Raw genomic sequence first — 27,991 nt, 5'->3', positions numbered from 1 at the left:
CCCTCTTCCTCCCTCCCTTCAGTCTCCATCCAATCCTTTGTGAAAACCTTGAGGCACCAGGCGTCGGAGCTCAGTGGGTTGAAGTAGCCACTAGTTCAGCCAGGCTCCAGACAGAGCTCCAGCTCTAACCCTAGCCTCACTGAGCCCACAGAGAAGAGACTTTGCTGGGCAGCAGGCTGCAGACAGAAGGCCTCTGGACTCTGGCTCTCTAGGAGGGGGACCGGTTGAGATCCCAGGACAGAGGGAGTAGAGTGGGTGAGAGAGCCAGAGATTAACCCCTGTGTGAGATGGGAGATATGCACATGAGCAGAGCTTGAGGAGGTGACTGAACCGGAGCACGAGGCTCTCTGAGCACTGCCTGACTAACGACACACACATACATCTGCAGGACACACTCTCTCACAAACAAACACACAAAGGTAAGCAGCTGCATGTCTCAGAGTTTGTCCCCCCCCCCCCCCCTCTTGTGTAGCTATGTGAGCAGCTGGGAGAGCTCTGCAGGAGAGGTTAGGATGTTCTGTGAGGGAGTTATTTTCTTTCTGCAGAAGAGTCAGAAAAGTTTATCAATGCTCCGCTTCTCCAGAGGACTGGGATCTAGATCTGAAAAGCTTTACTGTGAGGCTGGTTGTACATAGTGTACAGTGGGAGTAAGAGGGACGCCTCCAACAAAGAGGCTGCGACAGACAGGCTGTATTCGGACATCACTCAAGATTTGAGTTGGACTGCAGGAGAGAAGGGCACTAGCCACACACAGGTGCTCAGCAACAGGTAGCCTGCTTKACTATAAATGTCCATTCACTGCTGCTGGGCTCTTTACCGGGCTACTGAAACTTTACTACTTTACCTTTCAAACTACCACTAGTTAAATAAACTGCATGTCTTTCACTAGAGTAACTCCCTGTCGAGCTGGACTGTTTCCATAACTCTATTATTCAAGAGGAGAGGGAGGAAAAGAGAGAGAGAGCCATGGTTTTGTTTATTTCTCTAAGCTTTGGTTTCCTAATACCCTCTCTGCCTGTCCTAGGGCCAGTAGTGCCGAATGAGAAATGGTTGTTAAATTAACCAGGAGAGATTAGGGTTAAATAAATAAGTCACAACCTAATGAGGTAGTGACACTCTACAGTGTGTGGCTAGATGACACACACACATACCCACTTACATTTTGTGGCTTCATCAAGAGTGACTGGGGTTGTTTCTGAGTGAATAGAAAGGCCCATCCATGGCGTCTTGTTTGAAGAAAAACAACCCTGATAATACAATGTAATTCTACTCTGGCCATATCCTGCTGCAGCCAACGCTACCCTCCATCCAGATATCCACCACGGTCATGCAGCATCTCTAAACCCCACCATGACACTGGGGTTTTCAACGCTAATTGTATCAGTCTGCTAGCGCTCATATTGCCACTCACAATTATGTTAAACTGCTTTCACTTATACATGCTCTACTCTGTCAGTGAGATCCATGGAAAACTCTCCCCGCTCACTGAGGATACACATCTGTTAATGCTGTACGACTGGAGATAGGGAACGCACGTACATACGCATGCGCGCACAGCCACAGACTTCACATAGGCAGTATTAACAACAGCTAAAGCAAACATGAGGGCAGGACTAAATGTTCTGAAAATGTTTCGTGAGGACGAGTGTTTTTCAACAAGCGATAAAACAAAGAGCAAATCACGGCCCTAAATCATCTGKCAGACAGAGCGACAGAGAGGGAGGGAGGGAGAGGGACTTTCCCAGTCAAACGTCATCAGAGAAGACCCCGTGCTTCCCAGCAACACACATTGACATCCAGGTTTGGAGACGATTTAAAACTTAAGACATTTGAGGAGTAGGTCTATTCATATGGGATTCCTGAGAAACTCAAACACACACTGTGGTGTCAGTCCACAAACACACAGTTAGCAGCTCTCGCTCTGACCACAATACCACAGCTACAACACACACAATCCACTGAGCCTGCCTGTCACACAGGGAGTAATCCACACTTTATTAAGCAAATAAAAACTCTACATTCATTGAAGTCAGCTGTTACCTGCACCAATGGAAAGAACAGAGGGGGGATATAAGAGACGAAGAGGTATTTACAGAGCTCATACATGGATCTGTTGTGTATTATGGATGAATCAGACAGCAATGAGTCAAAACTACTCTGGTAGGAAAGGAAAGAGGAAGCGAGAAGGGAGAGGACAGCGGTAGGCAAGACACAGGCACACACACAACCAAGAGTCAGAGGACACTGTGTGTGTGTCTAATAGGTAACATATGTGCAGAGGTTTTTAGTAGCATGGTGACTGACAGAGCAGTAAAAATAACAACACCAGAGGATTAACGGTTCCGCTCCAACATAAAACACACTGCATTATCCACCCTATAGGTACTGGAGGGTCACACACACACACCTTGTTATCTTGAGAGTGAGTGTGTGTGATGGAGAGGCGTTGTATGAACCCAAGCTAACCCTAGACACAGCAGTCAGCACTCAACGACATATACACAAACACAGAGAAGCCCACAAGGGAGCTTGGGTGTGTATTTGTGTGTGTGTGTGTGTGTGTGTGTGTGTGTGTGTGTGTGTGTGTGTGAGAGAGAGAGAGACCTGCTAGGGCTTATGCCCCACAAAGAGTAATTGATTATGGGGTGGGGGTGAAGGCAGAGTGGGACCACACCCTACTACTCTGCGAACCCCACATTTGACTTCTGACCTGAAACTCGTCTAGGGTTCCAGTCAAAACGCACAGTGGAAGAACCAAAACATGGACTCCAGTGTGGTGTAGGGCTGTGGAAGAAATCTCTGTAAGAAGGCTTTTTGGGTTTGGGAGATCAAACCAAAGGCCCAGACACATGTCCTTGGGGCTCCCTTCCTCTCTCTAGTTCCCTCTGTTTTCCTCTTCTTCATCCTACAGACCGGCTCCAGGACCAATTACAGTTTAGACGGACTCTTTCACAAGGACATTTTCTCCCTCTCTACTCCTCATTCCCCCCCCCCCTCTATAACCTCACTTACCCCCGTCCTCCACATCTCCTCTTTCATCGCTGTTTCTATCAGTTAGTATGACAGGGTGTGTAGCATGTGGAGGTTGCCAGGGCTGTTGCCTACTCTGATTAATTGCTAACATGTTTCAGGGGTGCGTGTAAGACAGAGCAAACGAGAGAGAGAAAATGAGAGCGAGAGAGCAAACGAGACAAAGAGAGAGCAAACGAAAGAGAGCGGATCATATTTATGTTTGGGAAGGGCTGTGTTTTTATGAGACCGTGTGTGTGTGAACAGTAGGGTCCTGACAGGACCAAGTTTGTAGTAGAGTTTTTTTTACAGCTGTGCTTCTAAAGCATCCTGTCCTCCTCTTCAGATCCCTATATTTTTTCCTCCTACTGCTGTTATTTCTAGTGATGTAGAGTATCTGTCGTGTGTTTGGGGGGGGGGGGGGTTGGAAGCAGACAGGGAAAGGCTGAAGGCCAGACGGGATGTTGGAAGCTGGAGCCGCAAAGCTGGGAAATACATTGGCTATAAAAATATAAATCAATATTTTTCAAATATGCCCCTTCTCTTCCTGGTTCTGCCATTCGTCAGACTAGAGACTGACACATAGGCACGACTCGTATCCAAATCTGCAGGCTTCAATCAAAATGAATGGAAAAGAGACACCATCCAGCCATATACAGTACCATTTAAAAGTTTGGACATATCGGACATAAAGGGTTTTTCTTTATTTGTACTATTTTCTACATTGTAGAATAATAGTGAAGACATTGTTTATTATATTTCAGATTCTTCAAAGTAGCCACCCTTTGCCTTGACATCTTTGCACACTCTTGGCATTCTCTCAACCAGCTTAGTGAGGTAGTCACCTGGAACGCATTTTAATTAACAGGTGTGCCTTGTTAAAAGTTAATTTGTGGAATTTCTTTCCTTCTTAATGAGTTTGAGCAAATCTGTTGTGTCGTGACAAGGTAGGGGTGGTATACAGAGAACAGCCCTATTTGGTAAAAGACCAAGTCCATATTATGGCAAAAACAGCTCAAATAAGCAAAGAGAAATGACAGTCGATTACTTTAACACATTAAGGTCAGTCAACCTGGACAATTTCAGTCGCAAAAACCATCAAGAGCTATGATGAAACTGGCTCTTTTGAGGACCGCCACAGGAAAGGAAGACCCAGAGTTACCTCTGCTGCAGAGGATAAGTTCATTAGAGTTAAATGCTTCACAGAGTTCAATTAACAGACACATCTCAACATGAACTGTTCAGAGGAGACTGGTGAATCAGGCCTTCATGGTCAAATTGCTGCAAAGAAACCACTACGAAAGGACACCAAGAAGAAGAGACTTGCTTGGGCGAAGAAACACGAGCAATGGACATTAGACAGGTGGAAATCCTTTGGTCTGATGAGTCCAAATTTGAAATTTTTGGTTCCAACCGACATGTCTTTGTGAGACGTAGAGTAGGTGAACAGATGACTGCCGCATGTGTGGTTCCCACTGAAGCATGGAGGTGATGCTTTGCTGGTGACACTGTCCGTGATTTATTTAGACTTCAAGGCACACTTAACCAGCATGGCTCCCACAGCATTCTGCAGCAATACGCCATCCCATCTGGTTTGCACTTAGTGGGACTATCATTTGTTTTTCCAACAGGACAATGACCCAACACATCTCCAGGCTGTGTAAGGGCTCTTTGACCAAGGAGAGTGATGGAGTGCTGCATCAGATGACCTGGCCTCCACAATCACCCGACCTCAACCCAATTGAGATGGTTTGGGAGGAGTTGGACCGCAGAGTGAAGGAAAAGCAGCCAACAAGTGCTAAGCATACACTACCAGTCAAAAGTTTTAGAACACCCCCATTTTCCCAGTTTTTATTGAAATTTAAGCAGCTCAAGTCCAGTGAATAACTCTGAAATGTACCTTTTTCAGGGAACAAGTAATGGGTTAACAACTTACAGCTGTTCTGCAGCAATGGAAGTAAATTAAGCCTTGAAAGTTGATGCTAACAATTCATACAGGTGTTCCAACTTTTGTTGATTACTTACAAACCCTCTGTCTGTATAAAAGCAGTGTTGCCAGAGACGCGACCCAGTCGTTCAGTCTTTTTGTTCTGTATCTATGAATGCGACCCAGTCATTCGTTCTAAATGTTCCATTGCCATACCGGCTGGCAACGTTCTTATCCCTTACTTGCTAGCTAGCCAACTAACTTAGAGGTACATCAAACAGTGCAGCCAAAATAACAACAATAGCTCCATTCACATTTGTTTAAGCTGTTTTCTAGTGACATTTATTTTTGATACATACAACAATAAGCTAATGAGGCGCGGTTTCGCATGGCATAGAAAATGTGCTCTCTCGTAAGAACACGGTTGTTCAGAGGTAGCAGCACACAGCTAACACAATCACTTAAAACTGAAGCTGGAAAGACTGCAAACTAGCTGCATGCTTAATTTGACCTGTTTTCTATTGATAGTGCTTTGTATAGATATACAAACAAAAATTATCCTAATTCATGATTTCGACAGGCTGAGAAAAGCTGCCTACCTGCCTGTCTCATCCCGACACGTTCATTACGATGGGAGACCTGGAGATCGAATTTTAATATTGAAACAATGTTGCAAATGTCGTAGAGACAGACAGCAAGGTTTACACAAATCTCCGCTGTTGAAAATGAAATGTTATTCTAAAAGAAAATGTGAGATAATGTCTAGATGCTTTTTATAGTGGAGATAATTAATAAATTGCCTGGCTGGGCTGATGAGACAGTGGATTGCGCAGTCAGACGGAACAGAGTAAATAGGCATTTTAACATTAGATTTAGCCGATGGTAACTTATGGAATAGACACTGGCTAGAATGCGGTTTTAACCAATCAGCAATCAGGATTAGACCCACCCGTTGACTAAATCTTTATATATGGCTCTGGCGCCATGTGATATATTGGCCACTTTAACCTCTAGTTAAGCAATAAGGCCCATGGTGGTGTGGTATATGGCCAATATACCACGGCTAAGGGCTGTTCTTACGCACGACGTAACGCGGAGTGCCTGAACACAGCCCTTAGCCATGGTATATTGGCCATATACCACAAGCCCCTGATGTGCCTTATTGCTTTTATAAACTGGTTACCAACATAATTAGAGCAGTAAAAATAAATGTTTTGTCCAATGGTATAAGGTCTGATATACCACAGCTGTCAGCCAAATCAGCATTCAGGGCTCGAACCACCCAGTTTATAATCAACTTTAACCCTTGTCTATAAACCCTGTGAGAATAGTGTGGTAAGAGCCAGAAGGCTGATCCTGTTGGTAGCAGCAGTGAAGACTGCAGATCTTTAAACAATCCTTCTCATTCATGATTTTTAGAGTGAGTGGCTAACGCAGCTCCTGTCATTTCCTCTCTGGCTGAGGCTGCTGTGATTTCACTTACCACAGATATACGCACTTTGTGGTGTGGTTGCACCCTAATCCCTTCTCTACTCTACTCACAGCTAGTCTGCGAAATTTCCTTTTGTAGGATAGCCGGAGGCAAAGTCATTATTATCCGTCAGGTGATTGGTTGTGCCTTCTTGGGTGTGACATCACTCTCAGCCCTAACCAAAACAATGGCGTACAATCTCTTCTCTCGGGTCTAAAACCAGTAGTAAACACCAACTTCAATGACAGTTACCTTAAAATTAAAAAGACATAGCTATCTAATATTCACCTAACCCAATGACTTTGTCGCCGAGGAGGGTTTGTTAACTAGTATTTTCTTATAAAAGCTCAGTTAACAATGCTAGCTAGCTAACGTTAGATAAACCGTGTCTAGACTCGGGAGCACATTGACAAGTCACATAGGCTTCAGGAGCCAGCTGGTTAGATATTATTCCACCATGGGCAACAACTGGCTACTAGTTAGTTTTCACTAAAATATGTTCAACTCCTAGTTTGTTTATCCACTGACCACCGCATTTAGGAGGATAGCTAAATCACTGAAATGTGGCCGAATAATCGTGACACATTTGGGTTAACTTACTCATATCAAGCAACAGACAGTTTGTGGAAAGGTAAAAATAACAATAGTGGACAGTGAAACTAAATAGTTTGGTAGCTAGCTAGTGAGGCTTTCATTTATTTCACAAATAATTAAGCTGAACCTGGGTTTCCCAAGGTGAGCAAGCTTAAACAGACGGCTCTGCAGTGCAGTCACACACCCAAGGCAACCAATCACTCAACATAACTTATGAATATTAATGACTTTGCCTCCGGCTATCGTAAAAATATTTTGCAGCCGATCTGGCACTGGACCCAAAATGTCCGACCACCACCACCACCAACACAGCCCTGGAACGTGGGAGATCAGATGCCAAGGGGAGAGGAGGTAGAGGTGTTGAATGGGGGGCTCAGAGCTAGGGTTACAAAATTCCGGGAATGTTCAATAAATTCCCTGGTTTTCCAGAAATTCTGGTCAAAGGATTCCAGATTTTCTGGTTATCCCCTTCTGATTCCGGGAATTCTACAACTGGAATGTTTGGGGGAAAAAAGGGAATTTATTTTACGTTCTCGGAATTTCGCAACCCTACTCAGAGCACAGGGTGGGGCCTGTGTCTAGGGTGATTGGTTGCTGGAGCTGGCAGGGTTGGCATGCCTGTGAACAGCTTACTACATCACGGCAGAAATCTCTAAGATCCAAAGCCACAAAACTCCCAGAACCCCAACCCACAGGCCTGTTAAGAGCCACACAGCTAAAACAAGACTAGAAGGGCTAATGAGGCAGGAAACTGATCCTAGAGCTGCCTGCCATGGAACATGTAACAGTGGCAGGCTTCACACAGGAGGTTGAGGAGCGGGTGGTAATTTGTCTAGTATAGATGAGGTAGCTGGGTAGAGGGGGCTATTGAATCCTGCGCTGTAGGTCTATATTGGCCCTGGGCTGAGGCAATCATTTATACAGTAATACCGTAACAGAAAGAAAGGGAGAGATGTAAGATAGTGTCTCTTGTCCCGTGAATGCTCCATTAACAGTCCATGTGTGTGTACGTGAATGGGAGCATATGGCTAAGAGCGAGACCGAGGTTTCAGGCCAAAGTCATAGGTCAGCTGCCTATTAATAACCTTTTGTAAGGTGAGCAGCCAGCGGAAAGTGACAGAGGTCACCCTGTTTCCATCGTGTAAGACTGGGAAGCGGGAGACAGGCCAGTTCAGTTCCAGAACACAAAGGCACAGTTACAACACACACACACACACAAGTGCATGCGCACGCACACCATCACACTCCTAAGGCTAGTTTTCCTTTGGCTGGGGTCGGATGTTGCGACATCTGTTAGTGGGATACGTGAGCCGTTGGCTGTGGACCAGGAGCCAAAAACACTTATTTTTATTGAATTTAGAGAGGTTGAAGGAAAAAGAAAAGGCTTCTAACAAGTTGAGGGGGAGAAAAGGAAAGGTTATGATTTCTAACTGGCTGTGTTTTGCGCTTTTCTAAGGTCTGTTCATCTCCCCTCACTACTGTCACCACCCATTAACTACTACAGCCTCAGCACTGACCCATAGAGTGAGGGAGGAGCAGACAGGTCGGGGGCAAAGGGAGAGAAAGCCAGAAGAAAGAGGTAGAACAGAGTGTTGCATCAGTACTATAAGTGGTTGTTGAGGCGTAGTCCTGCTTCAGAGGTGTTGGGTCAAACACAGAAGACATTTCAGATGAATGCATCCAGTTGTACAACTGACTAGGTATCCCCCTTCCCCTTTATGGAGAGAGCCAGGGAGATGAGAAATGTATGACCCACTTTCTCCAGTTCCAAATCTCCATCTAACAGTCAGCTTTTACCTCTGTTTGCCTGCCTCTCCCCTCCCCCCTATGAGGCTCTGGGTGTTCTGTTCAGGTCGGAGTTGTTTTGGTTTAGTCGGCTCTGGTTGGTCTGACTGGTCGGTGCTTTCATCTGGCTTTGATGTCTAACTGAAAGAGACACGTCTCTTCTTCATCTTCTCTCTACACTAACCTCTCCAACCTCCACCAGTCTCTGGCTGTGTCCCAAATGGCCACCCTAGAGCCCTATGCGCCCTGGTCAAAATATGTGCACTAAATAGGGAATAGGTTGTCATTTGGGACCTAATCTGAGGATGACTGACTCAGTAGAGAGCTGGTTCCATCTACATTCTGCCCCCCGCTACAAATGTGCTCTTCCTGTAGGCCTTAAGACACAGTGTACTGACAGAGTACAGGCCACTGACAGGTCTGGTCAGAATGCTCTACTGCTGTGGTGTACATAGATAGAAAGATAGAGAGTCAGAGAGAAATATATAATTTAATGACAGTGGACAGTGAAAGGTATGCCTGCTGTTCAGTGTAGATTGGTTTGTTTGTCTCAAAGGGAGCCTGATAATGAAGCAGTATGGATATGGTGTGTGTGTGTGTGTGTGTGAGAGAGAGAGGTGGTGATGAGAAGCAGACATGGCAGGCACCTGTAGAGAGACAAACACAACAGTAGGGGTGAGAGACAGGTTACAGGAATCAGAGCAGGGCCAGGGCAATGGGGCAAAAGGGGGGAGTGGTGGTGGGCGGAGAGCAGGGCTCTAAAGTGCGACCAATGTGGTAGCATATATGAAAGTAAATATTTTGCTGTTCAACCAGGAATTTTATTTGGGAGCACTGTGCTACAATGAAAAAAGTAATTGTTGTAATGATAAGGCTTCGCTGTACCTTTGTTTCCAAGTGCCCTAGAGAACCAAGTGAGTGCAGATTTGTTCGATTTTTGTAATTTCAATGACAGGTATTCGTATCAACATTTTTGCCTTTATAATAAACAAATGTATTTACAGCATTACATATTAGTTTCTAGAGCACAACATGTGCTTCAAAGCTAAACAATTAATTTAGGCCCAATATAGGCTGTATCTCAATCAATTACATTATTTATTCATTTTTGCTCCTAACTAACTGCTACCAATGAAACATTTTCATTTAGAGTCCTGGCAGAGGGAGTAACAGACACCTCCAGAGGTAAATAACATTTTCTACTTAGCATATCTGTGTGCGTCTGTCTGCGTGGTGTGTGTCTGGGTTTCCGTTAGTAAAATGTGGCACCGGACAACATGACCAGAAAGATTTTCATTCACCGACAATTTGAGAAATTTACCGGACCCATATGCATTACGTGAGTAAAGATGCAACAACTAGGATGGGTTGCTAATATGACTAAGATTGTGCCTTTGGCTCAACAAAAGAAAGTGGATATGAAAACCAATAGAACAGGAGCGAAATGCTGGTTTCAATGGAAGCTCTAACATAACGTAGCAGGTGTAGAAAGACACCTGAGCGAAGTTCCCACTTCTGTTTTTCAGGGGAAACGGAAGTTAGATTGAAAATACTGTATCCCTGAAAACCGGATGTTAGCGCTTTCTGGAGACTGCATAGGCTACGGCAGCTCTGACAGAGAACAGATATCCAGACCTACTCCTGCAGAATGACTGGACAGCAATTTGTTTCCCAGCTCCCTGGGACACCAGCTAGCCCCTCTGCTGCTTGGTTGTAAACTTCCTAGACCATCAGATTACACAATCCCTGTTTGTCTTTGTATTGTTCCAAACTAAACGTTTGGCTCTGGTGCTCAAGCGTCTGTTATTGGGAATTATTCTGCCGCATGACTAATCCACTGCCTTGGAGATCATTGACATTTTCTACTACTCCATTTCCAGCAAGGCAATCACATAATTTCTACACCTCCCCAAGAGGGAAACTCCCCTGGTGTTTGAGTTGTAAACTGGCTACTGTAAAATGTCCATTATTGGTGAGCTTGACTACTACATCTGACAAAGAATGTTTGCTAGTAATTATTAGCTGTAAACATGCTATTTAATTGTTCAACGCTGGCAACATACTCTGCAACCAAAGACAGTAAAGTATGAAGATACGCAGAAACTGCTACTCCAATAGAAATGGCTGATCACATTTGTAGGCGATGTCATGGCAACGTTGGCTAGCTCATGCGCAGAAACACATCATCAGGTCTAACGGTCGTCTCGTGCCGAACTGTGCATGTGCAGGCCGTCAAATCAAAGCCACTCCTTCGATAGAAGTTGTTTTTGGATGAAAATGAAAACGTGTCAGTTTCTCACTTTCTTGAGGTTGGGGTAATAACATTTTCAACTACTTTTTAGAATCAAGGTTGATTTTAAAGGTTGCCTTTAGATTGAGAAAATGAACAACAAAGGAAGAATGTTTCACTTCTCAAACACCAAACTCTGGCCTGGTCTGCTTGGTCTGTTTCGCAAATGTTCCCGGAAGTCTTGCAATGTTGCGCCTCTGGGTATTAGAAAATCTGCGACGCTACCCTCTGTGTGTTAGTAGCTACCGGTGCCCTATACGTCTTGCTTTGTTGTTATGAATCTGCCGCAAAACTATTTTCCTTTTTAGGGATATAATATACAGGACTAGCACACCTGGTATATTGTTGTCAACAATTGCATTTTTTATTGTTTGGAAAAGTTAACTATTTCTTCACACTAACTCCTGTTTCTTCATCCATTGCAGGGAAGCCTAGAGGAAGTCCAGGAGGCATCCAGCTAGCCAGTAGAAGAACACCATGCAGGGTGTGGTCGGGGTGAGACGGGGGGTGTCGTGGAGCCTGTGTGGCCTGCTCTGCCTCTCTCTCTGGGGGCTGAGCCAGTGCAGAGGTTCCAGACAGGCCAGAGAGACCAGGGACCAGACCAGGGACCATCCCATGCTCAGGGCCAAACGAGCTCCTGCTGATGATGTCAAGAAGTGCTCCTACACCTTCCTCATTCCCGAGCAGAAGATCACAGGTCAGTGTTTTGTCTTCTGTGAAGACAGTCATTTATTTTTTGGTCCGGTCTTGTTTCGTGACTTTGAATGATTCTAACGTCCATCATCAGGCCCCGTATGTGCCAGCGCCACGGGCCCAGAGCCGGACAAGGAGCGTGTGACGCGTATTGACATAGCTGACGTGAGAGAGGTGCTGTCCAAGCAGAGACGGGAGATTGAGACCATGCAGCTGGTGGTGGATGTGGACGGCAACATGGTGAACGAGATGAAGCTGCTGAGGAAAGAGAGCAGGAACATGAACTCCAGGGTGACCCAGCTTTACATGCAGCTGCTGCACGAGATCATCAGGAAGAGGGACAACTCTCTGGAGCTGGCCCAGCTGGAGACCCGGGTTCTCAACGTCACCTCAGAGATGCTGAGGTTGGCTTCACGCTACAAGGTTAGAACATCAAGGTGGAACTAGAAAGCAATGAGCTTAACGCTACTTTCATGTATAAATCAAATCAAACGAAGCGTGTTAGAAGCAAATCAACAGTGCCATAATACAGAAGCTTTAAAAAGACCAGCAAACAATAATTTGATATAGTTTGAGGATATTTAGATATTCTATAACTAAATTAAGTGACTTGGGGCCTTTTGTTACCTTCTTTCTGCCACCAGGAGCTGGAGGGGCGTTTCGCACTGATGGCAGGGTTGGTGAACAACCAGTCGGTGCTGATCGCTGCGTTGGAGGAGCAGTGTCTGCGGACCCTGGGGCATAGTGAGCTACCTGTGGTCCCCCCGCTGGTCCAGGTGGTGCCAGAGAGTATCCCCGTCAACAGCCGCTTTACCAACGAGATACAGAGGGACCATACCAACCGAGCCTTCCCACGGGGATCACGCATGGACTCCCCCACTGCCTCCCCATTTGCACTCAATCCGCCGCCACCGCAGGGCACGCTCACCTCAGACGGTATGTACCAAGTAGCGCTGGGAGGGGTGGTTAACGTTAAATGAGAAAAACACAATAATTGGGTCCAATTATCACAGCATGTGGAGTTGGTTGGAAGCAGTGCTGGTACTGTAATTTCTGAATTAGGCAGAAGCTAAACTCACAGTAGGCCGGACAGACATTTCACATCTCTAATTGTCAGAAAAACGCAAAATTAGCAATGCGGTGGCCAATGGTGCATCTAATTCCCTAAATGCCTGGCAAATGAGTAAACGGTCTGGCTAATGGGCCGGCTGTGGTATAGTGGGTTCATACCTGGCAGGAAAGACTGAAGCAGTGAGATCACACATTCCTCTGAGTGCCTCTGGGACAGCTGGACTGACTATAACCTACTGCTTGCATGCGTGTCTGAGCATATGGAGTGGGTTCTGGAGAATTAAACTGATCCCTAAGAGTATGGGTTGAGTTCTGGGCGTAACTATGGCTTTCTGGGAGTATGGCCGAGCTAAGCTCAGTGTTGGCTCAAATGCTGGCCAGATATACAAACTGCGATAAATACAGCTCTACCTGCAGTCCATCACTGAGCAGGTACAGAGGCACGCAAAGTCACAAACACATTCACACAACTGGCTGCCAGGCTACAACCTGGGTATATGATCTTAACTCTGGGTGGATGATGTAGGCATTTTTCAGCATATGGGCCAGCTTAAGTAATCCTTTTCTGAGAACATGCAGACATACAGTGGGGATAGAGAGCTCTACCTGCAGTTAATCATTGACCAGACACTCACAGTAAACACACACACCGCTGAAAACAATCATAAAAACCTGGATGCAGCCCCTGATAAATATAGCTGCATGGAAATTAGAAAATGTATGTGCAAGCAAATAGGCCTTTATATACACACACTATACAGTATATACTCAAATCAAACCCATCTGGTGGGCCAGGCCCAGATTAGTCGGACAGAAGCAGTAAATTAGAGACTGCAGGAAGCTAAGAGATGCTCTCCTTATCTGACTCAACTTGCTCTCCTGACTAGCCCCCACAAAAATCACAACATCTCCCATGTGAGTGAGATCATTTCCAGCATGAAACCAATTTGCAGGGTCATAATGCTTCTTGGAAATCCCTCTTTGAAAGATTGGGCAGGAGCATTTTATTATGACTGGAGATTTGGTTTGAAGACCGCAGAGAGGGCTTAAACAAACAGATGGCTGACAATGAACTCACTGTAACACTCACTCACTAGAACAGCCATACTGAACATGCGGACCACGGTCCAGACCCAGAACGGGGTCAATACGGACCACTGGTCCCGGCTTAAAATAAATATATACAGTGCTTTCAGAAAGAAATCACATCCCTTGACTTTTTGCACATTTTGTGGTGTTACAACCTGAATTTAAATTTAGATTTTGTGTCACTGGCCTACACACAAAACCCCATCATATCAAAGCGTAATTAAGTTTTTAGCCATTTTTACAAATGAATAAAAAACAATGTATTGAGTAAATAAGTATTCAACTCCTTTGTTATGGCAAGCCTAACTAAGTTCAGGAGCAAACATGTGCTTAACAAGTCACATAATAAGTTGCATGACTGTGTGCAAAAATAGTGTTTAACATGATTTTTGAATGACTACCTCATCTCTGTACCCCACACATACAATTATCTGCAAGGTCCCTCAGTCGAGCAAGGATTTCATGAGGCCAATGGTGACTTTTAAAAAGTTTAACGGCTATGATAGGAGAAAACTGAGGATGGATCAACAACATTGTAGATACTCCACAATACTAACCTAAATGACAGAGTGAAAAGGAGAAAGCTTGTACAGAATAAAAAAAATATTCCAAAACATGCATACTGTTTGCAACAAGGCACTAAAGAAATACTGCAAAAAAGCAATTCACTTTTTGTCCTGAATACAAAGTGTTGTATTGGATTTTCCCTAAACATTACTGAGTACCACTCTCCATATGTTCAAGCATAGTGGTGGCTACATCATGTTATGGGTATGCTTGTAATCGTTAAGGACTTAGGAGTTTAACAGGATAAAAAATAATTGGATTGGAGCTAAGCATAGTCAAAATCCTAGAGGAAAACCTGGTTCAGTCTTTCCACCAGACTCTGGGAGATGAATTCATCTTTCAGCAGGACAATAACCTAAAACAAGGCCAAATATACACTGGAGTTGCTTACCAAGAAGAAGGTGAATGTTCCTGAGAGTCAAAGTTACAGTTTTGATTTAAATCTACTTGAAAATCTATGGCAAGACATGGAAATGATTGTCTAGAGAAAAAAAAACATGTTCTTACTTTGTCATATTATTATCATGGGAAAAATCAAAAGAAAATCAGCCAAGACCTCAGAAAAATAAATAATTGTAGACCTCCACAAGTCTGGTTCATCCTTGGGAGCAATTTCCAAACGCCTGAAGGTACCACGTTCATCTGTACAAACAATAGTACGCAAGTATAAACACCATGGGACCACGCAGCCATCATACTGCTCAGGAAGGAGACGCGTTCTGTCTCCTAGAGAAGAACATTAGTTACTTTGGCAAAAAGTTCAAATCAATCCAGAAAACAACAGCAAAGACCGTGAAGATGCTGGAGGAACAGGAACAAAAAGTATCTATATCCACAGTAAAACAAGTCCTTTATCGACATAACCTGAAAGGCCGCTCAGCAAGGAAGAACCACTGCTCCAAAACCGCCATAAAAAGCCAGAATACGTTTGCAACTGCACATGGTGCAAAGATCGACTTTTTGGAGAAATGTCCTCTGGTCTGATGAAACAAAAAGAACTGTTTGGCCATAATGACCATCGTTATGTTTGGAGGATAAAGGGGGCGGCTTGCAAGCCGAAGAACACCATCACAACCGTGAAGCACGGGGGGCATCATGTGTGGGGCTTTGCTGCAGAGGGACTGGTCACTTCACAAAATAGATGGCATCATGAGGCAGGAAAAAGATGTGGATATATTGAAGCAACATCTCAAGACATCAGTCAGGAAGTTAAAGCTTGGTCGCAAATGGGTCTTCCAAATGGACAATGACCCCAAGCATACTTCCAAAGTTGTGGCAAAATGGCTTAAGGACAACAAAGTCAAAGTATTGGAGTGGCCATCACAAACCCTGACCTAGCTATAGAAATGTGTGGGCAGAACTGAAAAAGCGTGTGCGAGCAAGGAGGCCTACAAACCTGACTCAGTTACACCAGCTCTGTCAGGAGGATGGGCCAAAATTCACCCAACTTATGGGAAGCTTGTGGAAGGCTACCCGAAAAGTTTGAGCCAAGTTAACAATTTAAAGGCAATGCTACCAAATACTAATTGAGTGTTGTAAACGTCTGACCCACTGGGATTGAGATGAAAGAAATAAAAGCTGAAATAAATCATTTCTCTCACAAAGCACCTCCCCACACGGACTACGGGGTAAAGCACTGCAGGTCTAGTTTTCACACGACTGTTTCAACTCCTGCTGAGCACTTGTTCAGTGCCAAACTCCTGGAAGGGTCGACCATTGTACCAGTGACTAAGAAGTCAGGCGCCAAATCACCAAATGACTTTCGACCTGGGGCCTTCAAGCCCCTTCTGGCCAAATGCATGGAAAGGGTTGTCAATAAGCACCTTACCTGTGCATAGCAGATAGATCAACTGGACCCATTATAGTTTGCCTATAAGGCACATAGGGGACTGAGATGCAACTCTGACCTTCGTGAACATGGTTGTTAGTTCAGCTTTCAACACAAATAGACACACTGCTGAAACGACAACTGGACCTGAGGCCTCGCAGTGTGGATCAATAAATTTTTCTCCCCAATTTCGTGGTATCCAATTGGTAGTCACAGTCTTGTCTCATCGCTGCAAACTCCGTACGGACTCGGGAGAGGCAAAGGTCGAGAGCCGTGCATCCTCCGAAACACAACCCAACCAAGCCGCACTGCTTCTTGACACAATGCCCACTTAACCCGGAAGCCAGCCGCACCAATGTGTAAGAGGGAACACCGTACACCTGGCGACCGTGTCAGCGTGCACTGTGCACGGCCCGTCACAGGGGTCGATAGTGCACGATGGGCCTAACCTGGATGACGCTGGGCCAATTGTGCGCCGCCCCATGGGTCTCCCGGTCGCAGCCGTCTGCGACAGAGCCTGGACTCGAACCCAGAATCTCTAGAGGCACAGCTTAGACCACTGCGCCACTCGGGAGGCCCGGATCAATGACCAACTGACCGCCCACAGAGGGTCCTCATGAATGGGGCACTCGCTGATGAACTGACCCTGAACACAGGGGCGCCCCAGGGTGTGTCCTTTCACCGTTGTTGTTCTCTATCTACACTAATGAGACAAAGATCCAAGGAAACAATGTGAGACTTTTCAAGTACGCGGATGACATGGCTCTGGTAGGACTCTTTTTTAAAGATGCTACGTCAGACGGGGACAGCTATTTTAAATAGACCAACAACCTTCAAAAATGGTGCCGGTCAAGTGCCCTCCAAATCAATGTGGAAAAGACCAAGAGGCTGATCATCAATGGCAGCAACTTGCCAATGTCCCAACCACTCTCTCTGAACAACCAATCAGTGGAGGTGGTTAAGCGTTTCCAATCCCTAGGGACACAAATTGATAACAAGCTGAGTTTTACAGAGAATGCAGACTGCATATTTTTAAAAGCAAGCCACCGCTTGTTTTTAAAACCAGGAAATGTAAGTGGTTTGGGGTAAGCCAGGATGTTCTGGAGAGGGTGTACAGCAGCTTGGTGGAAAGCATCCTCACGTTCAATATGACAGTGGTATCGTAATCTCCCATTTGAGCAGTCTGTTCCACAAGGAAACCAAAAAGAAGGCACTGGCTGTCATTGGCGACCCCTCCCACCCGCTACAGCCTCAGTTCGAGAGGCTTCAATCTGGCCAGTGCTTCAGAATGCCCATGGCCTAAGTGTTCAAACAATTAATTCCTTGTGCTGTTGGACAACTAAATGCAATGTAAATTGTATCGGTATACAGTGCAAGTATTCAGACTTTTCCACATTTTGAATTTAGAAAATTMATTAAATGTTTTTTCCCCCTCATCAATCTACACACAATACCACATGATGAAAGAGCACAAACAGGTTATTAGAAGTTTTTGCAAGTGTATAAAAAATAAAATATCACATTTACATAAGTATTCAAAGGTTTTTGAAGCACCTTTGGCAGCGGTTACAGCCGCAAGTCTTCTTGGGTATGACGCTACAAGCTTGGCACACCTGTATTTATGGAGTTTCTCACATTCTTCTGCAGATCCTCTCAAGCTCTGTCAGATTGGATGGGGTCGCTGCACAGCTCTTTTTTCAGGTCTCTGCAGAGATGTTTGGTCGGGTTCAATTTCGGGCTCTGGCTGGGCCACTTGAGGACATTGAGACTTGTCCCAAAGCCACTCCTGCGTTGTCTTGGCTGGGTCGTTGTCATTTTGGACTGTGAACCAATGCCCCAGTCTGAGGTCCTGAGCTCTCTGGAGAAGTTTTTCATCAAAGATGTCTCTGTACTTTGGTTGGTAGTGTACGGGCAATTTTCCTCTTGTTATGTCATTCACTGACAGACATTATAGAGCTAATTTTAACCTGTCAGAAATGTCCAGTTGATCAACCGCTGGTCATGTTAGGTAACTTAGTCTAACCAGCTATTTAGCTATCTAAATCTTGTAGTGATCATGGCCAGATTACGTGCCCAGGGGACTCAACCCCAGGGCCCCCCCATTGACTTTGTTGAGTCACCCCGGCATCATATGAGCACACAAAATGTTGCAGGAAATTAGCTTCAACTGCAATAATTTCTCTCTGCCCCATGGCAATATGTGTAGAATTGCAYGAAAGAAGCTTTAAAAAAATTGCCAAATGTTCTCCCCACCAACAACAGGGGTGTAAACAGTTTGATCAGCTTGAGGTCACATGGGTTGCAKGGTGGGGGTTTGTTACTATGCTGATAAATGACAATATCCATCCGGACCTTTGCCATCTAGGAAAATTGTGTGACCGGACCTTCTCAAATAGTAGTTGAGTACCCCTGCACTAGAAGAATGAGCAAGGGCTTTCATATATGGCCTGGGGTAGGAAGGAGGTGAAACTGACAAGACAGACGGAGCATATAATTACTGAGGACAAAATAATCTCTGGTCTGTTTTTGGGTAAAGTGGATTGGAGAGGAAAGCCTGAGACTGTAATCTTCAGATCAAACTGCCACTACCTTCCTCTATCGGTCCCTCTCGGGCTGCTGTGGGCCAGCTGGGGTCTGCATTATTTAAACCCTTCAGCTGTGTGCACTGTAGGGCCATAACTCTGTCTGTACTGTACCAGGTCAATAGGTTCAATACAATAAACACAGAGGGAGATCTAGGGGTCACTGTTTGACAGACATCTTAACCTTGTCTCTGTTAATCTGTTACAGTTTTCCTACCATTAGCCATCACAGGAAACAACCTCACTGTAATAATAGCCAACAATGGTCTACAACCTTTTAGTAGTCAAATGTTATAACAGCAAAAGCTAGCAAGCACTTAAACCATGATAGAAGTGGTCATTGTTCACAGCAGACTTCTCCCTGACGTGAAGTCAGACATCTCTGTCAAATAGTGCCGCCTGCCATCTGTCTGTGTGATCTGAGTTGAACTAAGTGTCTATATATACACTCATCCAGTATAGTGAGTGTTGTAACTACTGGCCCTGTGCCCAGCTTAAAGAGCCTCCAGAGAAGTCTAAGTGGTGTGCTGTGTTGAGTGTGTGATGTCAGTGTGTGATGTCAGTGTCAGACCAGTGAGCCTCCAGCTCCTTCAGGCAGAGCAGCCGTTTCCTGCAGTAACAGTGGGACTATTGCAAGTTGAAAGGACTGAAGAGGAAAGAGGGAAGGCGCTACATTTAGAAAGAGTCTGTTGAGAGAAAGGCCGGTTGGTAGGGAATGAGGGAGCGGGACGGAGGGAAGTAGAAGGGGAGAGGAGATGGAGGGGTTGTGATGACTAGGGCCCCACTTTCAGAGGAAGAGAGGGACAGCGTGTGTTGAAGATTTCTGATTGTGCATACAGCTGCCTCTCCACAGTGGTGCTGTGCGTTACAGCAGCACAAACGAACATCTCCACTTGGATACGTGCGGGGGTCGTCCACAGCGCACAACTTCTGACCACGACTAGAGTTTAGGCATCAGTTATAGGAGCTAACGCAAGAGCTACAAATTCGTGTACTACATGATACTCGAATGCACCCTACACCCATCATGAGGTTGCTACAACCTATCCTACAAATTAAAGTTTATAATGTAGGTGCATAGGTCGAGAGAGACAAATTGGAGTAATCAAGTTGACAATGAGACATTTAATACCGCCTTGCACACTCTTGCCTGAATCCAGTGGATCTGGGGTGTAATCATTAGGCCAAACAGTTGCTATTGGAGTTTCCATTAGAATTCAGGTAGGTCCATCCCCGTTGCGTTTGCTTTTGTTTAAGAAATTGCTTTGCAACAGAATCGGCAGAATTAATACACCCCTGATCACACGCACACACAGACTTCACGGATCCATCATTACCCGAATACCCAAAACCCAATCCGGGACCAGAGCGGATCCAGAATTCTAAATAATGTCAAGGGTCTGGGTCAGATCCGATCTGATGGTCTCGGGTATGTAATTTTAACTGACTTGTCCGGAAGGGCCCGTACAGATCCGAACGCGACTGCTGCAATAGAGAGCGAGAGAGACATATTATCATTTATGCTGCCGCTTTTGCTTTCCAGCTTGTTGTTGTCATCAAAACGGCAACAGGCTCTATGACTGTAGCCTCCGTGTGTTGCAAACTCTAGGAGATATCATACACTAGAACCGCATAGAGCCCCCCCCCCAAAAAGCACAATGTCCTGCTCCTTCCCTGACTATTCCTAAATGTTTGTATTTTACATTTGTCCAAATCTTGCAGTCAAACTGAAAAGTCTTCAAATCCTGTTTTTATTTATACCTATTCCCAACTTAACCCACCAATACAATGTTCTGTAGGACGTCGTTAGCAAGGCCAGGCGCTAATGAGTCTCTTTCCTCACTGAATGAATGACAAATGGATGACAATTGTGACCGTTTCTTCACAATAAAAATTATATTAGGCCTAACTGAATGATAAGGAGGGTGAAGAGGTATATTTAATTTAGAACAAAAATAGTGTAATGATGAGTTTGGTTATGCCGATTTATTATCGATGGCGCTCATGTAAAAATMTTGACCTTGCACCTTGTGGGTTGACACCATTCTCTTACGGGTCTATTTTATTTACTATAACGCCATTACTAATCAAATMTATTGTAAGGGAAACTAAAACATGCTACGTGTTGTAGCCGTGACTTTATCAAAGTTGATGAGCAAGGAGAAACAAACGACGCCAGTCAGCCTGCACAGCTGGCCTATCGAAACTACACCGAAACATAATCGCACACACACACATTTTTTTCCAAATCAAATCTTATGTCACATGCGCCGAATACAACAGGTGTAGTAGACCTTACAGTGAAATGCTTACTTACAAGCCCTTAACCAACAATTCAGTTTTAAGAAAACCCCCCCCCCCCAAAAAAAAAGTAAGAGATAAGCATAACAAATAATTAGACAACATATTAAACAACAATAGCGGGGCTATATACAGGGGGTACTGGTACAGAGTCAATGTGCYGGGGCACCGGTGTCGAGGTAATTGAGTACATGTAGGTAGAGTTATTAAAGTGGCTATGCATAGATAGAGTTATTACACTAATTTCACACAAGAGTTAGGCTATAGAAAATATTAAATTAACAGTCTGATGAGTGAAAGTAAAAGTTGTCAAATATAAATAGTAAAGTACAGATAACCCAAAAAACTACTTAAGTAGTACTTTAAAGTATTTTTACACCACTGCAAACTATTGAAAATGCTATTATGTTCTTTGAAATAATCTTTTTTTTTGGTTTCTAAAAACCTTTCTAAGACCTTTATCAACACAATCAAATTATTATTCTTCCAATAGCATATATTTATTTATTTATATATTTATTACACTGTTAGAACGTTCATGCGTCATTGGCTGGAAGTGTCGAAATTTGGATCTAGGCCTAATTTTTTCACAAGGACTTTGTAGAATTATACAAAAATAACAAATCTAAACAAATAACTATTGTTATATTTTTACATGGATATATTTCTTCATGCAATTCGTGCGTTACAATTGTTTATACACTATTTATCAAGACTTGGTGCTTATGTTTGCAAACCTTGCGGGTTGATATGCATCTGATGTGTATACTAAATGGAACACCCGGCAACACTCTCAACGTTCTCTAGCTGGTACTTACAAGCTGAACGACCAGGAGGTTCTAGTGTTACTGGAAGATGGAATTAAACATTTAAGGAGAAGGATAGGCTACAATGACCAACAGCTAGGCTGCTACTTAATATTCTGAGTGGATTTGTTGTTATTATAAGAATAAGGAAGCGCATGCACTACATCCTCAATTAACCTAGCTAGCTAACATTAGCTAGCTTCTCCAACTTTTTGGACCAGTGACGACCTCTCCGCTAACCTTTTCCATTTGCTTGGAAAAACCGCTACACAGCCTACATTGCTGTCAGCATATTAGCTAACGTCATAGTCAACATGGCTACCAGAACTAACATGTTAGTAAACCCACAATCAAATCCATGTGTACAAATCGATGTGGACACTATATTGTGTACAATCACACAATACAGTGTACAACAAGCAGTTTAGCAGTTACACCGGTGGGCCCCGGCGGCAAATTCATACAACTGAAAGCTTACCTTGAGTTGGAAGAGTTGCAGTGTTGGCTATCCAACAGGTTGGTGAGTAGGCTAAAAAATCTGCATTAGGTAGCTAAGTAAGTGAAAGGTAAAGTAAGAAGAGAAATAAACAAAATAAAACAGCTGCTTCTTTAATTTAAGAAATTAATTTGTTCAAAACTGATCAACTATTATCTCTCTCTCGCTTTGAGTCAACTATTCACCACATTTGATGCACTGCAGTGCTAACTAGCTGTAGCTTATGCTTTCAGTACGAGATTCATTCTCTGATACTTTGATTGGATGGACAACATGTAAGTCTATGGAAGGGGGTGAGAACCATGAGCCTCTTAGGTTTTGTATTGAAGTCAATGTACCCAGAGGAGGACGGAAGCTAGCCATGGTGCTACCCTACAGAATTCTGTTGATGCTACTGTAGACCTTCATAGCAAAACAGTGTGTTTTAATCAGTTATTTGGTGACGTAAATATATTTAATATTGTTTCATCTAAAAAGGATGACTTTTTAAAATGTTTCTCCATTTTAATTTTTTATGAAATTCATTGAGTAAATTTTACATTTACATTGTAGTCATATAGCAGACACTTATACAGAGCGACTTACAATAAGTGAGTACATACATTTTTCGTACTGGTCCTCTGTGTGAATCGAACCCACAACCCTGGCGTTGCTAGCGCCATGCTCTATCAACTGAGCCACACGGGCCCTCCCCGGATGGCCCACTGAAAGAGAGACAGTATCACAGACATCTAAATCATACACATCATATCGGAGCTCCTCCACTCTGAAACGTAGCCCAAATAAATCTACTCATCTCCTTTCGTTCTGGACAGTTTGGTCCCAAAAGCAACAAGAGAGAGAAAGCGATTAATTGTTCCTGCTCTGTGATGAAAAGCAACACGATCATTTATCATGAATCTCTGAGGATGAGTGGAGCCAGGCTCAATCCTCTTCTGTTGATGGCTTAGTTCTCAAAATACACATGGCCGGTTCACCTCAATACACAGACCAACACCACACTGTGGATGGGCCAATCCCTGCTCCAACCACTAGGGTCACATGAGATATTCCCCTGTTTTTTACTTGGAGAGAGAGGGGGAGAGAGAATGAAAGAGTCCAAGAGAGCTATAGACAGAAAGAAAGAAAGCCTCTCAAGACAGAAGTGGTCTAGATGAAGACGTATGGTTACTGGAATAATATATCCCGGTTCTGTGAGGTTTTAGGTATGTGTGAGGCACTACAGTGGCTCTGTCCTCCAGTGGCTCTGTCCTACACACACACAGCTGAGAAAACTATCTTCTGTGTGCCTCGGGCCCCAGAGGACCCCCTCACAAAGCCTGTCTTCATGGCTGCTCAATACATATCATTCACACAGGAGCAGGAAATAAGCAGGGTTTAGATACAGCTGGGGATCTAGGTACTGAGCTAATGCTGGCTGGCTACATAAGGCTATATGGTGGTCTGGGCAGGAAAGGGYCTCACGGACTGCTACAGCATCGTAACTACTCCTACCCATCCCCCCAAACTAGGAGGTCTTGGCAAGCGATGCCTTTCTTTCTCTGTCTCGGTCTCTCTGTCTGCCCAGTGGGGGTACATAATGTATTTAGCGTGTGTGTGATGAAAGAAGACATCTTGTTCACCTGAGGCAAGATATAGTATGGAGATTAGTGAAGAGGATGTTACATAATAGAAGCAGTACTAACAGAGGAGACACTGGCTTTGGGCTCTGGTCAAAACAAGTGCATTATATAGGGAATAGGGTGCCATAATGGACGCAGGCACTGACCCATTTCTCCCTCCCCCTCTTCCAGGTCCGTTTAAGGATTGCTACCAGGTGCGCCAAGCGGGCCACAGCACCAGTGGGATGTACCTGCTTAAGTCTGAGGGCAGTGACCGGCTGATCCAGGCCTGGTGTGAACACGGCCTAGACAACGGAGGCTGGACTGTGCTACAGAGGAGGAAGGATGGATCGGTCAACTTCTTCAGGAACTGGGAGAATTACAAGGTACTATAGCGCAGACGATAACGCACACTGACACACCGAACATAAACATCTGGATAAGTATGTATATTGTTAAGCACTGAGCCATTGGGGCTAAGTCCAGCCCTCTCCCTCTGACCTCCAACCAGAAGCCACCCAGCTGTGACCCCAGTAGGGACATTTAGGGAAGGGCTGATGTTCCCCTTATCTCCCCTCCTACGTAACATAACCAAGCCCACTCCCCACCACATTCTGGGGCTGCTAACACACCCCATCACTCTGGAGAAAGCCCTGTGTGTACACACACACACACACCCATTATACCCCCATGGGCAGGTGAGGAAATCAGACTCRTTCCCTCCTCTCTCTCTTCCTCCATCCCTCCCGCTTTCCTCTCGTCATCATCACTGAGATCTCATCTGGACCCAAAACACCCAGCAGTGTGTGTGTGTGTGTGTGTGTGTGTGTGTGTGTGTGAGACAGTGTGTGTAGCCCCCATAGACTTTCTCCCCTGCCACAGCCAGTAATTCACCTCGACTGGAAAGGCAGAACTTTGACACATTATCGTCTCCAACAGGGAACTGATTCAATTCGGTTCCATTGATTCTGAAGGTCTGGTTTCCTTTAACACAATGATGCAGCGTGTAATCATATTACTGAAGTCTACCCTCTGTGATTTACCCTCTCTTTGTCCTCTGACCGGGACTATTTAGACTGTCTACAGACACAGGTGTGGTTCCTTTTGCTGCTGACTAGAAACGGTGTGGTTTGTTAGGCTAGTTAGTGGGTGAAAGCAGCATTCCAAAAGCTTTAGCTGGGACACTATACAACCACCACACAACTCACTGTCCTGTAACCATTCATTAGAAACCCTTGGAGACTGGAAATCATCTATATTATAACCTGCTGTGTGTGTGTGTGTGTGTGTGTGTGTGTGTGTGTGTGTGTGTGTGTGTGTGTGTCCCTACAGAAAGGCTTTGGGAACATTGACAGTGAGTACTGGCTGGGTCTGGAGAACATCTATAACCTAGGGAAGCAGGGGGACTACAGGCTGCTGGTAGAGCTGGAGGACTGGGTGGGAAAGAAGGTGTATGCCGAGTACAGCAGCTTCCACCTGGAGCCTGAGAGTGAGGGGTACCGCCTGAGACTGGGCACCTACCAGGGAAATGCTGGAGACTCCCTCAGCAGCCACAATGGGAAAATGTTCACCACGCTGGACAGGGACAAGGACGCTTTCTCAGGTAAACACAAGACAGTGTGCCAAAATAGGGATGCACGCTAGAATACAAGTACAATGCTGTACTTGTACGCAAACACACTACTATGCTACAATACTAGTCTCCCAATCATACCGTTTCACAAGCTTCTTTGTACTGTGGTCCATTTCTCTAACATCCCTGCTCAAGTGACACCTAGCACTAGAATATGCTGTACCACTAAGCCCCCTCCTCTCCCCTCTCTAGGTAACTGTGCTCACTTCCATAAGGGTGGCTGGTGGTACAACGCCTGTGGCCAGACCAACCTGAACGGAGTATGGTACAGCGGAGGGGTTTACCGCAGTAAGTTCCAGGATGGAATCTTCTGGGCCGAGTACGGAGGAGGGTTCTACTCTCTCAAGTCTGTCCGCATGATGATCCGACCTATCGATTGAGCCTGGAGTAGGCTCCATCCCCCTACCTACACTATGACCTTTAACCCATCATGACCCCTACCCTACCCCTCCCCCTCCTGACCCCTCTCAGCTTCTCTACCAAGCTACCCTTCATCTCCACACTCCATTCCATCCTTCCATTCTCAAGTGGAGAAGAGAATTCGATTTCAACAGTCAATGCCCAAAATGGAAACCCTGGTTATTTTTTACCCTCTCTGGATAGAAGACACAGCTTTCTGCTATGTTTCAGCTGTGCTCCTATTGAGTCCTCTCTAACATGGCCAGATAATGCTGTGACAGATAGCAGTGGACAGCCAGAGTATGGACTCTAACACAGAGCTAGCTGCCACTGTCTTCTACAACAGTCTATATATACACAGTATGCTACCACCATGTCACAGTTCAATACGCTATGAAGGTGATTACTTTAGGAATTTGAGATGACTTACAGCCTAAATGCTACTGGAAAAAAATATTGTTAATTTTGTTGTTCTGTTTTGCTTGTATCCAGCGGGTTTGTTGCTAAGTGAGTGCCTTTTTTCACAGCGTAATAAGGATTTAATTACAAGTTCCTTATGATGTCATCAGTTAAAATCAAAATGAGAATGTACCACAGTCAAAAGGGGTTGAGAGGCACGCACCTCCCCCCAGGCATACAGGACTTGGTATGGTCTTCATGTACATATTACTCTGTTGTTTTGTTTGGGCTTGTTGTTTTGGGGTTCCCACAAGCACTGAGAGGAAATGGACTCTAACAATGTGCTTTGTGAAGTGGGAATGGCCCAACTCGCTTTGGCATGTAAATATATTGGCCTTTATTTGTGAGAGTTAATTTAAGACGTATGATTCTGCTCAAGCCAAATGTTTACTCCATTGTCTCCCTGCCATCTCTCACTTCTGTTATTTATCAACATATTTATAATGAGTATAGTTATAGTCACGCCCTGCTCTATTTAGCCCCAGTATGGCCATTCTGTTTATTCCTGTTAAGAGTCACACACACACACACACACACACACACACACACACACACACACACACACACTAGAGAACAACCGATAATCAGCTGAGCCGATATATTGGGCCGATATTGGCTGTTTCTAGTCTAATCGGCTATTGGCCCTTCTCTATCGGCTTTGCCGATAGTCCCTCTACATAGCAAAGCTGCTGCTATGCCAGCCACCACACAACGCCTCAGCCACGAGCACTGCACAATGCCAAGGAATGTCTAGCTGGGGAAATCAGCAGCAGTAAGCAGCAAGCTAGCTCATTCTCCAACAGAAAGGTGTAGTATTGAGAAATTGATGAATTGACACAGTGACCAAAATCAAACTCACGTGGCAAATATTAGTTTAGTTAATTCACTAATAATTAGGCTTGTGTCGACGTGCCCGGACATGCATGCAATAAGCAAGCAAGCTAAGTAGATAGCTATGTGACCTGTTWGCAAAGATCATAACTAACCCTTTCATCTGTGGTGTTAGCTAGCTAGCTATATTAGCTAGTATGCTAGCTAGATAAAAATGTAGCTAAGATAACAAATAGGAGCTAACAGCCAATGTAACTAGCTAGTTGTCATTTAGCTGGTTATCATTTTGAACATGCACCATTTTCAGCAACGAACCATCTGACTTGTAATTGTGTTATGTAGTTAGATTGGTAAAAACTATGTCAAATGTATTGTTTGATTTTTTAATTAATGCATACACGGTATCGGCCCTAAACAATCCATATATTGGTCATTCTCCAACACACACACAAACACCGAGACGAACGTCAAGTTGACGAAGGTGAATAGCTGCCCTGCTCTGACATCAGTTTCCATGCAGCTCTATACTAAATAAAACCATTTTTAAATACCCTTTGCT

The 27,991-nt window shown here is 44.6% G+C and overlaps 2 protein-coding genes across 4 annotated transcripts in view; one reads left to right on the top strand and one right to left on the bottom strand.

The window, feature by feature from the left end:
* Positions 1-27,991, bottom strand: part of LOC111972260 (ras-specific guanine nucleotide-releasing factor RalGPS2) — a 163,753-nt gene that overhangs the window by 35,658 nt on the left and 100,104 nt on the right. The window lies entirely within an intron of this gene.
* Positions 11-27,984, top strand: LOC111972261 (angiopoietin-related protein 1). 3 transcript variants are annotated; one of them, XM_023999212.2, is made up of 8 exons: positions 11-419; positions 9,937-9,971; positions 11,502-11,773; positions 11,864-12,192; positions 12,414-12,705; positions 24,303-24,496; positions 25,443-25,713; positions 25,936-27,984. In XM_023999212.2, exons 3-8 carry the CDS (start codon positions 11,554-11,556, stop codon positions 26,121-26,123), a joined length of 1,494 nt encoding a protein of 497 aa, XP_023854980.1. In that variant the 5' UTR covers positions 11-419; positions 9,937-9,971; positions 11,502-11,553; the 3' UTR covers positions 26,124-27,984. The 3 variants fall into 3 exon arrangements, with proteins under 3 accessions (XP_023854980.1, XP_023854979.1, XP_070302266.1); XM_023999211.2 differs by lacking the exon at positions 9,937-9,971 and having other exon boundaries at positions 12-419; XM_070446165.1 differs by lacking the exons at positions 11-419; positions 9,937-9,971 and adding an exon at positions 10,052-10,125.

Source organism: Salvelinus sp. IW2-2015, linkage group LG13 (genome assembly GCF_002910315.2).
Source record: "Salvelinus sp. IW2-2015 linkage group LG13, ASM291031v2, whole genome shotgun sequence".
In the NCBI taxonomy this organism is placed as follows: Eukaryota; Metazoa; Chordata; class Actinopteri; order Salmoniformes; family Salmonidae; genus Salvelinus; species Salvelinus sp. IW2-2015.
The sequence above is the reverse complement of the archived record's forward strand: the minus strand, read 5'-3'. Positions and strand labels throughout refer to the sequence as shown.